The following is a 12684-nucleotide window of genomic DNA, read 5'->3' as shown; positions in this document are numbered from 1 at the left end:
ATTATTTCTTATAGATATTAAGGCCAAGTATAAGATGAATATGATTTACTGCCATTCATGAGTTAAAAACAGAAGAGTTAATTAAGGAGGTTATAGAAAAATTAGTTTTTGAAATTCGTATAAATAAATAGATATCTTAAAAATATATTTTTTCCTATTGAGAATGGTTATATAATTCAATTAAAACAAGAAATGTAAGTAATTTTCTGTGACGAGTATATAATATTTACATTTTCTGTTTATTTATCTTGCCTGACATAATACACTGATAATTTTACAGAAAAAAAAAACATTAAACATTTTAGAAGCCAAACAAATGTAAAGATGTGGTCAAAGTTTCCACCAAGTCATGAAAATTTGAAATTTGCACGACATCTATTTCAAAAGCTTAAAAGCTAGAAAAGTTTATAATATTACCCAAATTCATTTCTTCTTGAACGTGCTAAAACTTGGCGAGAACATTAGACAGCATCATGTGTGTGTGTAAAGCTGGGGTCGACCATAGTGCTCTCCTAGTTTTTGAAAACAGAAGTCACATTCACATGGGATGTTGCCAAACATGGCCCGGCCATGATGGAAGCTCGTTTGAAAAGGTGTCTTCAAAACTTTCACCACCAACACTATATATATATATTAATTCACTATTATATATACTCAATTTTACATGCTAAACTCAAATAAAAACCAATGCACACGCCCTAAGGATTCTTCATTATCATGCAATATCAAAACCAGTAATTTACACAATCTCTTTCTGTATATTAATTAGACACAAATGGTTTTCTCGATTAGATTCCATTTTTTGATATATTGAACTTTAAGTACAAAGACATCGAGAAATCATTGTCCGTTTCAAGATAGATTTCTCAGAATCCATGGATAGCTATCAGCAAAATAGACTTTAAGAGAATATTATTAGAGGAATTATTGTTTCCTTATTACAAAGTTTCTTCTCTTCATATATACGTGCCTTTAGATTCGACAATAATCGTTGTTCCTGTTCTTATAAAGTTGTTATTCTTTACGAGTGTTTTCCTGAAATTAACGTTGTTGACGTGGATGAAGGTTTTGTTTAACAATTTTACGCCAAGAAATTAGAAATGGGTGTGCATATTTTAAGAGGTTGGTCCACGCGCATGCATCTTCCAAGCCTCCGAAAAAGTTGTAGCCACTTTACGTGCGGGCGAATTTAACACGCAAGTACTCACTTTTTTTGGTTGCTTCACTTTTCCAAGACTAACCAGCATGCATGCTCTATCAATCTTTTCTGGTTTCTTTCATGTTATCATCTTCCTAAACAAAAAGTTTATGATTAATTAATCCATATTTAAGTAATTAACTCTTATATACTATTTCACGTTTTAGACTCTTGAGTTATGAACATTAATCAAAGAGATGGGACCCATTGACACAATACAGTCACATGAATAAAAATAATAATAATAATAATAGAGACTTTCTCACAGTATTTTATTTTAACTAATAACATAATATTTAATGGTTGAGTTATTTTAAATATAAAATAGCCATTAAGAAAAGCAAGTGCATAGGTTTAACACATATGGTGTGAAATGATCTCATTCCTTGTTTGAATAATCACAAATATGATGTTATCGTCACACGATCGACCAAAGTAAGGTAAATGATATTATCAAATCATATGTTTCCATTTTTGTATTCAAAGGTTTACGCCATTTTCAGAGTTTATTCGTCAACCCGAATCACAGATTCTTAATAGTTTAGCAATCGGGTTTGCTTTTTATTTCAAAATATGTTCGTGGTCTAGATTTCTCAACCAAAAGGAGAAGGGTACTGATTTTGTTTTGGATGCTTGCATTGCAGTCTACGTGAACACATTTTTCTTGCTCCATACTCGTATGTCGTATTATAATTGCTAGTGTGGCAAAGTATAACATAGGCCTGCACCACCAAAGTTAGAAAGTTGGAATTTTCTTTTTTGAAATATATAATAAAATTGGGATAATTGTTTGAGAGATGTTCAACCATGATTAATCTTCATTTTTCACTTAAATAAAAATGAAAGGTATTAACTTTTTTCAATGCTTGAAGTCGTAAGCACATCGATCTTCTTCTTGCCTACTCGTATGTCTTCTTTCTTGTGTGGCTTAAAGTGTATAGGCCGGCACCACTACATTTAAAAAATTATATATAATACAAACCCTACCCTTTTATGATTAAAAGAGATGTTGAATCAAAGGTCATGGGACCATTACCATCTTCCAAAAGCTCACTTGTTAATTATGATTATAACTGAATGGTTATTATTATGATGATCCATTTCAAATGCTAATTTACTATGTTTTTTTTATATGTATATGATTAGCTTCTAATTAAGGCGTGGGGGTGTATCTCAGATATATCAATTGTTTTCTCTTGACAACTCATATATGTATGTATCAAATAATTATAACCATGTTATATTTATTTGAGTTGTTATAATTATGTTATAGCTGGAGAAAAATTCTGATTACCAATTCGTGATGTTTGTAATTTTCAATGTGTGCTACTTTATTATTTATAAGTTTACTATATTATTATGGTGCTCTTTAAACCATTATTTATTTGTATGGAAAGGGTATTTTAATTCTAGCGTCAAATAATTACAAAATGTTTGAAAAATGAAGGTTTATATTTGTGTGTAGTTGCATGGGATTTCTTAACATAATAAATGAATTTTAAGTATAATTTAGTTATACAAAATTAGTTTATAAAGTGAAGTTTGCACGTGCTTATATATTGTGAATTGATTTTATCTTTAGTTTATGTGAAACTTTCAACACTTCCTAGTCGAGATATATACGTATCGAGAGACTAAACATTAATCTATAGGTGATTTGATATGATTTAACCCAACAAATAATCAATCTCTCAATAGCGTGTGACACAATAGGTCAAACAAACAACAAAATATTGTTAAGATATACTCTAACTCAAAACTCTGATATCATGTTAAGAAATAAACTTTAAACCTAACTTAACATTACAAAATCAACTTGTAAAGTAATGTTTGTATCAACTTTTATATATTGTAAATTAACTTTATGACAATGAAAGAACTCTAAAAAAAATCCATAATTTTTATGTAACTAGTGACCCTTACATCCTAATGTTTTTAATCCTTGAGTTGAATAGATTTCATGTGAAAATATCATTTTTTTTTCCTAAAGGTTTAGATATATATATACTCCATTTTTATTTTCAAAATAAGAATTTATTTAATTATTTATAATAAGCGTAAAATATCTCTTAGATATATAATGAATATATGATTAAGAAGTTTATTTTAAGTTTAATTTAATTTTACAAAACTATCAATAATTCAATATTAAAATAATACATATTTTTCTCTTTTAAATACTGAATAAGAAGTTGCATAAAATTTAAAATAAATACCTAGTAAATAAAAGAAAATAATAACTTAAAAAGAATGAACAAATATGAGAATAAAACAAATATGTATAAATGTATTATTATTATTATTTTTCAAATTAAAAAAATTAAAGTATTAATCATGTAACGTTGAGATGAATCTAAATAATATCTAGACATTCATGTTTAATTCTCCTGTATTCATCATTTTCAATAGGCTGCTTGTATAGCCATTTTCATTGTTCACACATTAAATAACCTTGACTTTAATAGTACCATAGAATTGTTGATTGGGCTAGACCTACCAATGATCTCAGAAAGTACATAAAGAATCCAAATCTCGATGGTCACAAATGTAAGAAAGTTTTGAATTATCTTACTGAGAAAAGTCATTATTAATTTCTTACTTCTACCACCTAAATGTTTAGACAGATAATTGAAATATAAATGAAAATGAATGTAGCAGGATTGTTGCGGGACACAATTATCATTATTATTACCTAATAATAAATTTTAAGATTAAACATAATTTTTTTTCTAAACTTTTACGCAAAATTAGAATTCCTTCATATATAAAATTTTTGATATATTTTGATGATTAAATTTCAAAAATGAATAAATATAATTCTTTTAATCTATTTACGTTAAATTTTGTTGACATATCAAATATGTTTCATGTTAATATTTGAGTTATTTATACTATTTAACATTTTTCCGTTTTAATGTTATATAGGAAACAAATTTGATAAAAAAAAGTTAACATAAATGGATTAAAAAAATTATATTCATTTATTTTTTGTTTGGGTATGTAAGGTCGATAATTATACCTTCAAACTTTAAATATTTTTACTTAGTTCAGTTTGTTTCTTCTCTTTCAATGTCTTCTCGATCCTTTTTTAGCAAAGTCCAAATTCGAGCGGACGCTCAAATCAATTTTTAGTTACCGATCAGTTATCATAGTTAAGTCCTAAATGTCTAATAAATGCAATCATTTATCTTGTTATCTTATCTCTGTATTTATAGGTTTCAAAATGAGTTTTTGATTAAAGTTGGCCTAATCATGACTCAATATTATCTAAATATAATTTTTTTTTCAAAACTTAAACAGGTTAAGACAACAGAGTAGAAGAAAACGACATTCGATCATGAATGGTGTGGTTGTGATGTTAATGCTATGATGAAATATGTTTATCATTATTTTATTATTCTACGTTTAATATGAATATGATATGTTGTACATTATGATATTTCTAATAGCTCACCCACTACAAAAAAAAGCTTATTTAGAGGGGTTTTTTTTTCAATTTGCGGGGGTTTTTACCCTCCGCTAAATAAATTCCGGGGGTTTTTCAAACCTCCGCAGTTTGAGTCGCCACAAATTATCTGCGGGGGTTTTTTTCGCCCCCTGGTATCATATTCAATTTGCGGGGGTTTTTCGGCGGAGGGTAAAAACCTCCTCTATTACTGACTATTATTTTGAGGGGGTTTTTAACCTCCTTTATATTTTTGTCACTTTTTTGTTTAATGATTATTAAAATATATAATATCGTTTTTTGTTTGATGATTATTAAAATATATAATAACTATCTATTTCCATTAATTTTTTTTTTCAATTTCAAAATTAAATAAATTTAATTTTTTTCTAAAATTATGAAATACCAAACAAATATGATTCATTTGATTAAAAAAAGATATCATACAACAAAAGCCCCTGAATAGAAAGAAATTTAGAAAAATAAATTGAGAAACAATTTTATAGTCACATCAAGATAGACTAAAAGTCAATGTAATCTCATTACAAAAGTAGTTACAACGAAAGAAATGTTACTCAATTCATAATAAACTAGGTATAGTTTTATCCTAAAACAATATCATAAACTTCCTAAATGTTACTTCCATCAGATGATTGTCTTGCACCCAAAGAAGACTCTGGCTCATTTGCATCAGGAGCTTGCTGAAATAATATAAAAAAAATTAATAAAATAAACTCAATTACATGTACTCACATTTTGTAAATAATATATAAAAAAATAATCAAATTCACTCTTATCAATTCTAACAACCTACCAAGTTAGACGTATAGTTCAATAGCTAAAAGGCAGGCCTCCACATAACAAGTCTAAACTGCTACCAAGTATATAAACAACTGATGATCAAAGTTCGACTGCCATATTCATAATCAGCGTTATATGTTTTCCAAACTAGAAACCTACTCAGATGCTTAGACACACCACCACCAGCTTACCTCACGGTTTGACCATCAACCAAACCCCTGTTTAATCCCTTCCCTTCACCAACCTAACAACAAGACTGTTTCAAAATCACTAAAACAGAAGGGATGTAATTCTGCACCAGAAACAAGTGTGTGAAAATTAATTGCTACTATCTTACTAGTCATACGAAAACCTAACCCTTCATATCAGCAAGTTGATTGTTTTTGCTGAGTAGAATGAGAATATAAATATACCACACGTTGCACAAGACAGACATTCTTTCGGACCAGCAAAGTTTGCATTAGGGGCTTAATATTCGTACATGTTTCATGCTGAAAGGATTTTTCGGAATATATAAACAAAGTACAATATGGTTCATGTCCACTAACACTTTTCATTGTCACTATCAATTACACCCCATATAAACCATAAGTAATCCAAGTGAGAAAAAGTTATCGGAAAATGGAGAATTTGAGTCTAAAAGCAACAGTGGAACAAAAGAATCCAACAAATTTTGATTACATTTACATGCCAACCATTCTAGTAAAAAGCCAAATGAGCCTACCTTAGTTCGAGCCCGGCGTTCGCTGGTACTTTAATTGCTTGCAAAAACATCTAGCCATATTCTTAGAGATATGTCTTTTTTACATTTCAGTCTTTCAAAATAATATAATATAACTCAAATTATATAACTGGGTCTCCAATAACGAATGCAAAATCCTCTAAGAATCATGGTAATTATCGATTGCATATATAGAGTGATCACGCCAACCAAAGGCTGTTTATATAATAATGACAGTGGCAGAAGTAGGGGAAATGCACAACATTACAGAATGACAGTGGAGAGTGGATATGGGATATGCATTGTGTTGTAGTTTGCATGGTACTCTCATTACATATTTTGCATGCACATCTAATAAATAACAGACATACAAATAGTAGGGATTCAGAATTTGCAGGGTGTAGGCCCCCTCCACCCAACGAAAAGCTAGAAATAATTAATTAATTATAGCTTTCAAATTCCATATATCAGCTGTGACAGACTTCCTATCCCAAGCTTTCAAATTCTATAATTATGTGTTTCTTATGAGGTTAAAGAACTGATCACTGCATTTCTCGATGGTAAAACTGTCGCGGTCATACAAATTTGATTGCACGAAATTAAATGCAGTATATCTAGGAAGTGACTCCTAGGTCGTCTCTCAAGGACCAATTTTGGTGGTTCAGTCTCAGATTTAACACGAAAGGGGGGGATTGTTTGTGATTTTTGGATTGAATGTGGTAAAATTAAAATTTAAAACTGGAAAAAAATAAGACAACTGAATTTAAAAACACTGAAATAAATTTTAACAACGGTAAAAACAAGCGGTAAAAGACGATAAAAACGGAAAATGGAAACTTCTAACCGTGCTTGAATTTGAAATGCAACAAGAATAAATATGCTGAAAAAGTAATTATTCCCCAAATTGAAATGCACCAAGTAAGCTGAAAAGTAAAATAATGAAATGCATATTCATCACAAAAATGGTAAACAACACGTGAACAAGAACCAGACTAACCAAACTTCGCTAAATTGAACAAAATTAAATGTTCACAATACAGTTTGCTACTGGAAAAAAACTAAAATGTTGTGCGGAGAACCGAGAGCTATCTAATGGAATGGTGGAACGAAAAATGAAGCTCCTGGAAGAGAAGACCTCTCCCAGGCCGTAACACCTACACTACTCTCCCCTCCCTCGAAAACTCCCACACTCCACACTTCTTATAGCCATGGCACCCTCTGCCCGTGACCATCCTCCAAAGTGCTTCTCTCCTATACTGAACGTGAGCTTTGTGTGGAGCATGCTGTTCCCCTTCTTTTCCTTCACGTGTGCACTTCCAAAACAACACTGTTGCTTCTTCTTTTCTGCTGGACTTGGACGCTTGTTGTTGCTGCCTTTGCCGAGACACAATCTCTGTGTGCCACTTCTTGTTTCCAGCTGCTGCCATCTTTCGTCCAAGCTGCAAGGTGTTCTTCTTCCAAGACCAAGACCGTGAGTGAAGCTTCTCTACGTGGCTGGACTGCAAGATAAATAAACCCATGTGATGCTAGCCTCCTTCATCTTGTAGTGTGCCGTGAGCTCTTGTGGCAGCCAACTTTCTTTCCAAACAAGTTTTTGCAATTTGGAGCTTCTCCATGTACCGTGAAAGGGTGGCCTTCAAAGTGGTGGCTGGTGCTGGACGTGCTGCTGGTTGTTTGCTGGGTCTTTTTCTCCAACTTCATTCTTCACTCTTTGCTGGAACAAGGCCGTGTGTTTGCTGCTACTGCTGTGCTGGCCCAAACTGCTACCTCCATGGGCGTGAAGTGCAGCAGGCCGTGACACTTTCCAAGCTCTTTCGGTGGCTCTCCTTGAACAGCCGTGAATGTGGCTGCTGGATTGCTTTGAGCGTGAAGATGTTGCTTCCTGGATGGTGCAGCTGCTTGCTGCATCTTCTCTTCAATTCCGTGGACATTCTTGCTTCCATTTCCATCCGACAGTGTGCTTCCTTCCTTTTTCAAGCCGTGATGCTCTTCTCTCGGTGGCTTCTCCTCCAAGTGGATGTGTGGCTGCCATTTTCCCAATCAAGCACTCTTCCCAACCGTGTCCAGCTGCTTTTGCTGAATCACTGTGTGCTTTATCAACGTGGCAGTGGCCCTTTCTCTATGTGCTTTATCTACATTCAGCCTGTGACCCTTCATTCAATTCAATGTGTCATGGTTTTTGATTTTTTTAAGAATAATATTTCCTGCCAGCCCATACTTTTATCAAGCTTTTCAATTTGGATTTTGGACTTGTATTTTTTTGAACTCGGACCATGATATGCTCCCAAGGAAATCAACTAAATGCCAAGATAAAGAACTGAATGGGGAACAAAACCGTGAGTGGTGGCCCCTCCATTTTTATTTCAAACAAATATTGGTTGCTTGCCAATTTTTGGGTTTGACGTGTGCACCGTGGAGCAAGCACTTTCGTGTGCGCATCATGAATTCCAATGTATTGGCTTGTCAAAATGAATTGGCCGTGAAACCACTTACATTATCTCAATTAAAATAGCACCTCATCATTTTGCAATTCCATGTGAACGTGCTTGGTTGGTTGCCACTTATTAGATGTGATGAACTCCCTTACTCCGTACACACCAAATTAATTACCTTCCATCTTCAACTTTCAGCCGTGCATACCACAAGAGCTGTGCTATTATTCTTCCAGCAAAGAACCAAGAAAACCAAAACCTCTTCAAGCTTCATTTATTATTCACTTCAACACACAAAATAAATCAATGTAGTGTATCTTCTTTCAATTGAATAACACAGTGTAAAAATGAATATTCTTCCAAATGTCCTAAAATATTTACAGAATTTTCCCTGCACTCAATAATGTAAATAATTAGTCTCAGATAATTCAAATTAATTAAAATAAGAATTTCTGATCGGATTAAGCTCAATTCAGTAAAATGGGAAAATACTGGACAATTATGCACAATTCCCTAATTAAATCTAGCACAATAAGCTAAGTGAAGTGAAGAAAATAATGATTCATCACTCGACTACTAGATATTTTAAATCATAAATATCTTTCATCTCTAAGTGTCTCTATTTTTAATTTTTATGATGTGGTTTTGATTTTGTCATCTGTTCATCACATTCTATTCCCCTGTAATAAAACAGAATTGGTATATTTAACATGTAGGTGAATGTCTCATCAGAAGGTAGCCACATCAATTGCATGTACTCATAAAACAGAATTGGTATATTATTACAGTATATCAAGCATATTACTTATACTTATTTAGTATCTTACTTGTGGTTGAGGATCAAAGAAGGTAGCCAATTCATCAGGAATCTTTCCTTCCTTCATTATCATATATGCTTTCAGCGCACCTTCTAAATTCATGTACTTTTGTTCCCATTGATTAGTAGATGCTGATGATGTGGCAGTACTAGATGAACCCATGCTTAAATCTGAAAGTCACATTCTTGTATTTCTAAATGAGTTAGTAGGAGCTGCTCCCAAACCCATGCATCGCACTCTCCCAGAATGCTCTGGGCCTAACACTCTACCAACAACATCATGAGGGGAAACCTGTGATTCATCAGTAGTGCTTTGACTCAAACCCACTTCAATTTGTTCCTGTAGGCATAGAACAAGTTGTAGTTAAAGATCTAAATATTGAAGCATAATGTTTGAAAATATCATATTATAGTAAAACTTACCGCTATAGCCTTTGCCGCCTCATTTACAAATGAGCCATCTTTTTTTTTATGAGTTTCAATATATAACATTCCACGACTAGGCAGTTTTCCACTATCCAAAAGCTAAATAAAAGGATAAGTTAAAATAAATAGTAAATTTGAAAAATACTAAAAATCGTCATATATGCTAATCTCAGTACCATCTCATGTCTTCTTCTTGAGATAGGTTTAGAGCCACCAGTATGAGGAATTACTTGCTTCTTGCGATTTTCTCTATTTTTTTTACAAATATCCTATGAAAAAAACAATTGTAAGTTGACATAACAATCAAAATAATAATATACACAAAAGCAATGAAAATAATAATGAAACTTGTACCATTGTCTCCGGTTTTAGACGATAGGTAACGAAATGAGCCCATTGAGTTCTGTCTATACCGGTCGGCACATTACATATGATTTGATCTTTTGTTTTTGTTGGATCATAGAACTCATTCCATAAGCGTTGTCTATGTGCAGCCCACTTCTTACCCAAAGTTAATTTGCAATATCTTTGGGCAATAGCTTCAGTAGTCTTAAAACAAAATCGAAGCTTTTGAAAAAAGAAAACATAGTTAGTGAGTAAAAAGTAAGTGTGGGGCATTTGAATACATTAATGATATATATACCTGTAATATTTCCTTAAAGCATTCTAAAAAGTAGGTGTTAGGGATGCCTGTTTTTCCAGACCACCTTTCAAAATTGATTGGAAATAAATTATCGTCCGTTGCCAATATCCCACAATAACCCGCAAGTACTCCTTGCCCTTCGCCTATAGCCATGCCTACCTCATCAAAGTCTACAATGATGCGTTGTCCATGAGGTAAGTTACTTACTTCTCTGACCTTCACCTTTATTTTCTTCATAACTCCTTGTAGGTCTTTAACAATAAAAAAACTTATGAGAGAATAACCAGGTCTCTCTCGTTGGTTTTCGCTTTCTATCGCACTATTACGAATCAAATATTGGTATAGTAGCATGAAGTGTGAAATAGTTAAGTTAAGCATCAATAATTAGGTGTTAGTATGATTGCATTAGGTGTTAAGTTGTTAAGCAGATGAACATCAGTTAAGTATTATATGCTAAATAATTGAAGACAGGGAGTTTAATATACATGCTATAAGTTGTGAAGGATTTGCTAGGCAAAAAATATAGATGCTATACAGGACACTCTCTCTATCAAATCTCCCAATATTCTCTCATAAGTTGCATACCTGTAACAGATTCCGCCCAATTCTACCCAAAGACTCCATACAGTTATTTGTTTTTTACTCTTCAACCATAAGTAAAATTTAAAAAATTATGCATGCAGAAAAAATAAATGACAATGCTGAAGTACAGGTTTCCTTCTTTATGAAGCCTCAAAATTTTGTTAGATATGTGCCTATCAACAAAGTTCCAAATTAAATGATACCCTGAGTTTGCACAATACAGAAGTAGAATTATTGAACTTGTGGGTCTACAAAAGAAAACGTGAGCTTATTTTATTTCTCTTCCCTTGTACTGCACTTCAATTTTCAACGATTCATTGATATATATTATACTTCAAGTGGTTAAGATCACAGAAGTAGAAAGATGTTACCTTTTTTGATAAATGAGTATATATTCTGATTTAAGTGGAAGAACATTTATTAAGATAACAGAAATTAATATAATTGTTTGACACTCTTTAATACGTTTGCCTTAGTTAAGAGAACTAATCGAAGGAATATCAATGATTAGCAATGTTTGTTCTGTAAGTAAAAGCATGGTTTGCTAAATTTATCAGTTAGTTCTGTGTCTTTTAAATGTTTGCATGTCCTCAAACTGCATTAGAGGATATGTTTATGATAGCATCAAGATTTTTACTAGACAGTAGTAAATATTTCTTCTTCTCTTTCTCGGCTGACTGAAATTGGTGAGATTATTGAGTTGAATGATGTGCCGTCAATTTCATAATGCCCAAGACTCTCGAGCCATTTTTTCAATTTAAACTAATAATTAACTTCTAAATTTTGTTTACTATATATACCTTTAAATTTTCAATTGTCAAAATCAAAATCTAAGAATTTTTGCAAACCAATTAAGTATTCAACTGTATTTCGGGGCTTAGTTATCCAAGATTTATCCATTCAAAAATATTCCTAAAAAAAATAAAATATACTAACACATGAAAAAGAATACAATATTCATGGAAAATACAAATAAATAATGAATTAGAAAAAATGAAATACTTGTTTCTACTAACCTTGAAGCGGTGAGATTGCAATGCTTAAAGAAAAACCTGCAACATCAATTATGAAAAAGGAAAATGATTGTTGAGGAAAGAAGGAAGGAAATGTGAGTTGGAAGAGAAAGATAGTTTAATGTAATTTTGTTGCTTAGTGTTCAAATAATTATCACATCCATTTGCTAGCATCAATGTGACATGGAAATGCCCACATTTTAATGTTGTTTATTTGTCCTCAATTTTAATGATAAAATGGAATATCAAAGCAATATTTTGTTTCCTAATTTAATTAATTGCACAAGTCCAAATTGTTAAAAAACAGAGTGAGAGGCTCGCTTTAGTGGATTCAAGCACGTCACTTGATCCCATCCTCACCTGTAAACAATAATATTAATCCAAAAAGTACTTGTTCATAAATCAGCTTTTATGATACTGATAAATTATAATTCACTTGTGAATGATAGTTTCTGAAAAAAAAAACAGAAAACGGAAAGCAACTGGGTGAATGTTTGGAACCTATTTTTGGATGCTAAATATACTTCTAGAGTGAGATATTTTTATCTTTTATGCAAAACATTTTATAATGGACGCAGTTAACAGACTCGTTATATCTTATGCTAA

The 12684-nt window shown here is 32.1% G+C and overlaps 1 protein-coding gene across 1 annotated transcript; it reads right to left on the bottom strand.

Annotated features, from left to right (window-relative positions):
* Positions 1–9592: 9592 nt before the first annotated feature.
* On the bottom strand, positions 9593–10304 carry LOC128195229 (uncharacterized). The gene is made up of 4 exons (XM_052872461.1): positions 10195–10304; positions 10017–10109; positions 9838–9939; positions 9593–9754 (listed from the first exon to the last, which is right to left on the bottom strand). The coding sequence occupies exons 1-4, from the start codon at positions 10195–10197 to the stop codon at positions 9593–9595; spliced, it is 360 nt and encodes a 119-aa protein (XP_052728421.1). The 5' UTR covers positions 10198–10304.
* Between the last annotated feature and the right edge of the window lie 2380 nt (positions 10305–12684).

Source organism: Vigna angularis, chromosome 2 (assembly GCF_016808095.1).
Source record: "Vigna angularis cultivar LongXiaoDou No.4 chromosome 2, ASM1680809v1, whole genome shotgun sequence".
Classification (NCBI taxonomy): domain Eukaryota; kingdom Viridiplantae; phylum Streptophyta; class Magnoliopsida; order Fabales; family Fabaceae; genus Vigna; species Vigna angularis.
The sequence above is the reverse complement of the archived record's forward strand: the minus strand, read 5'-3'. Positions and strand labels throughout refer to the sequence as shown.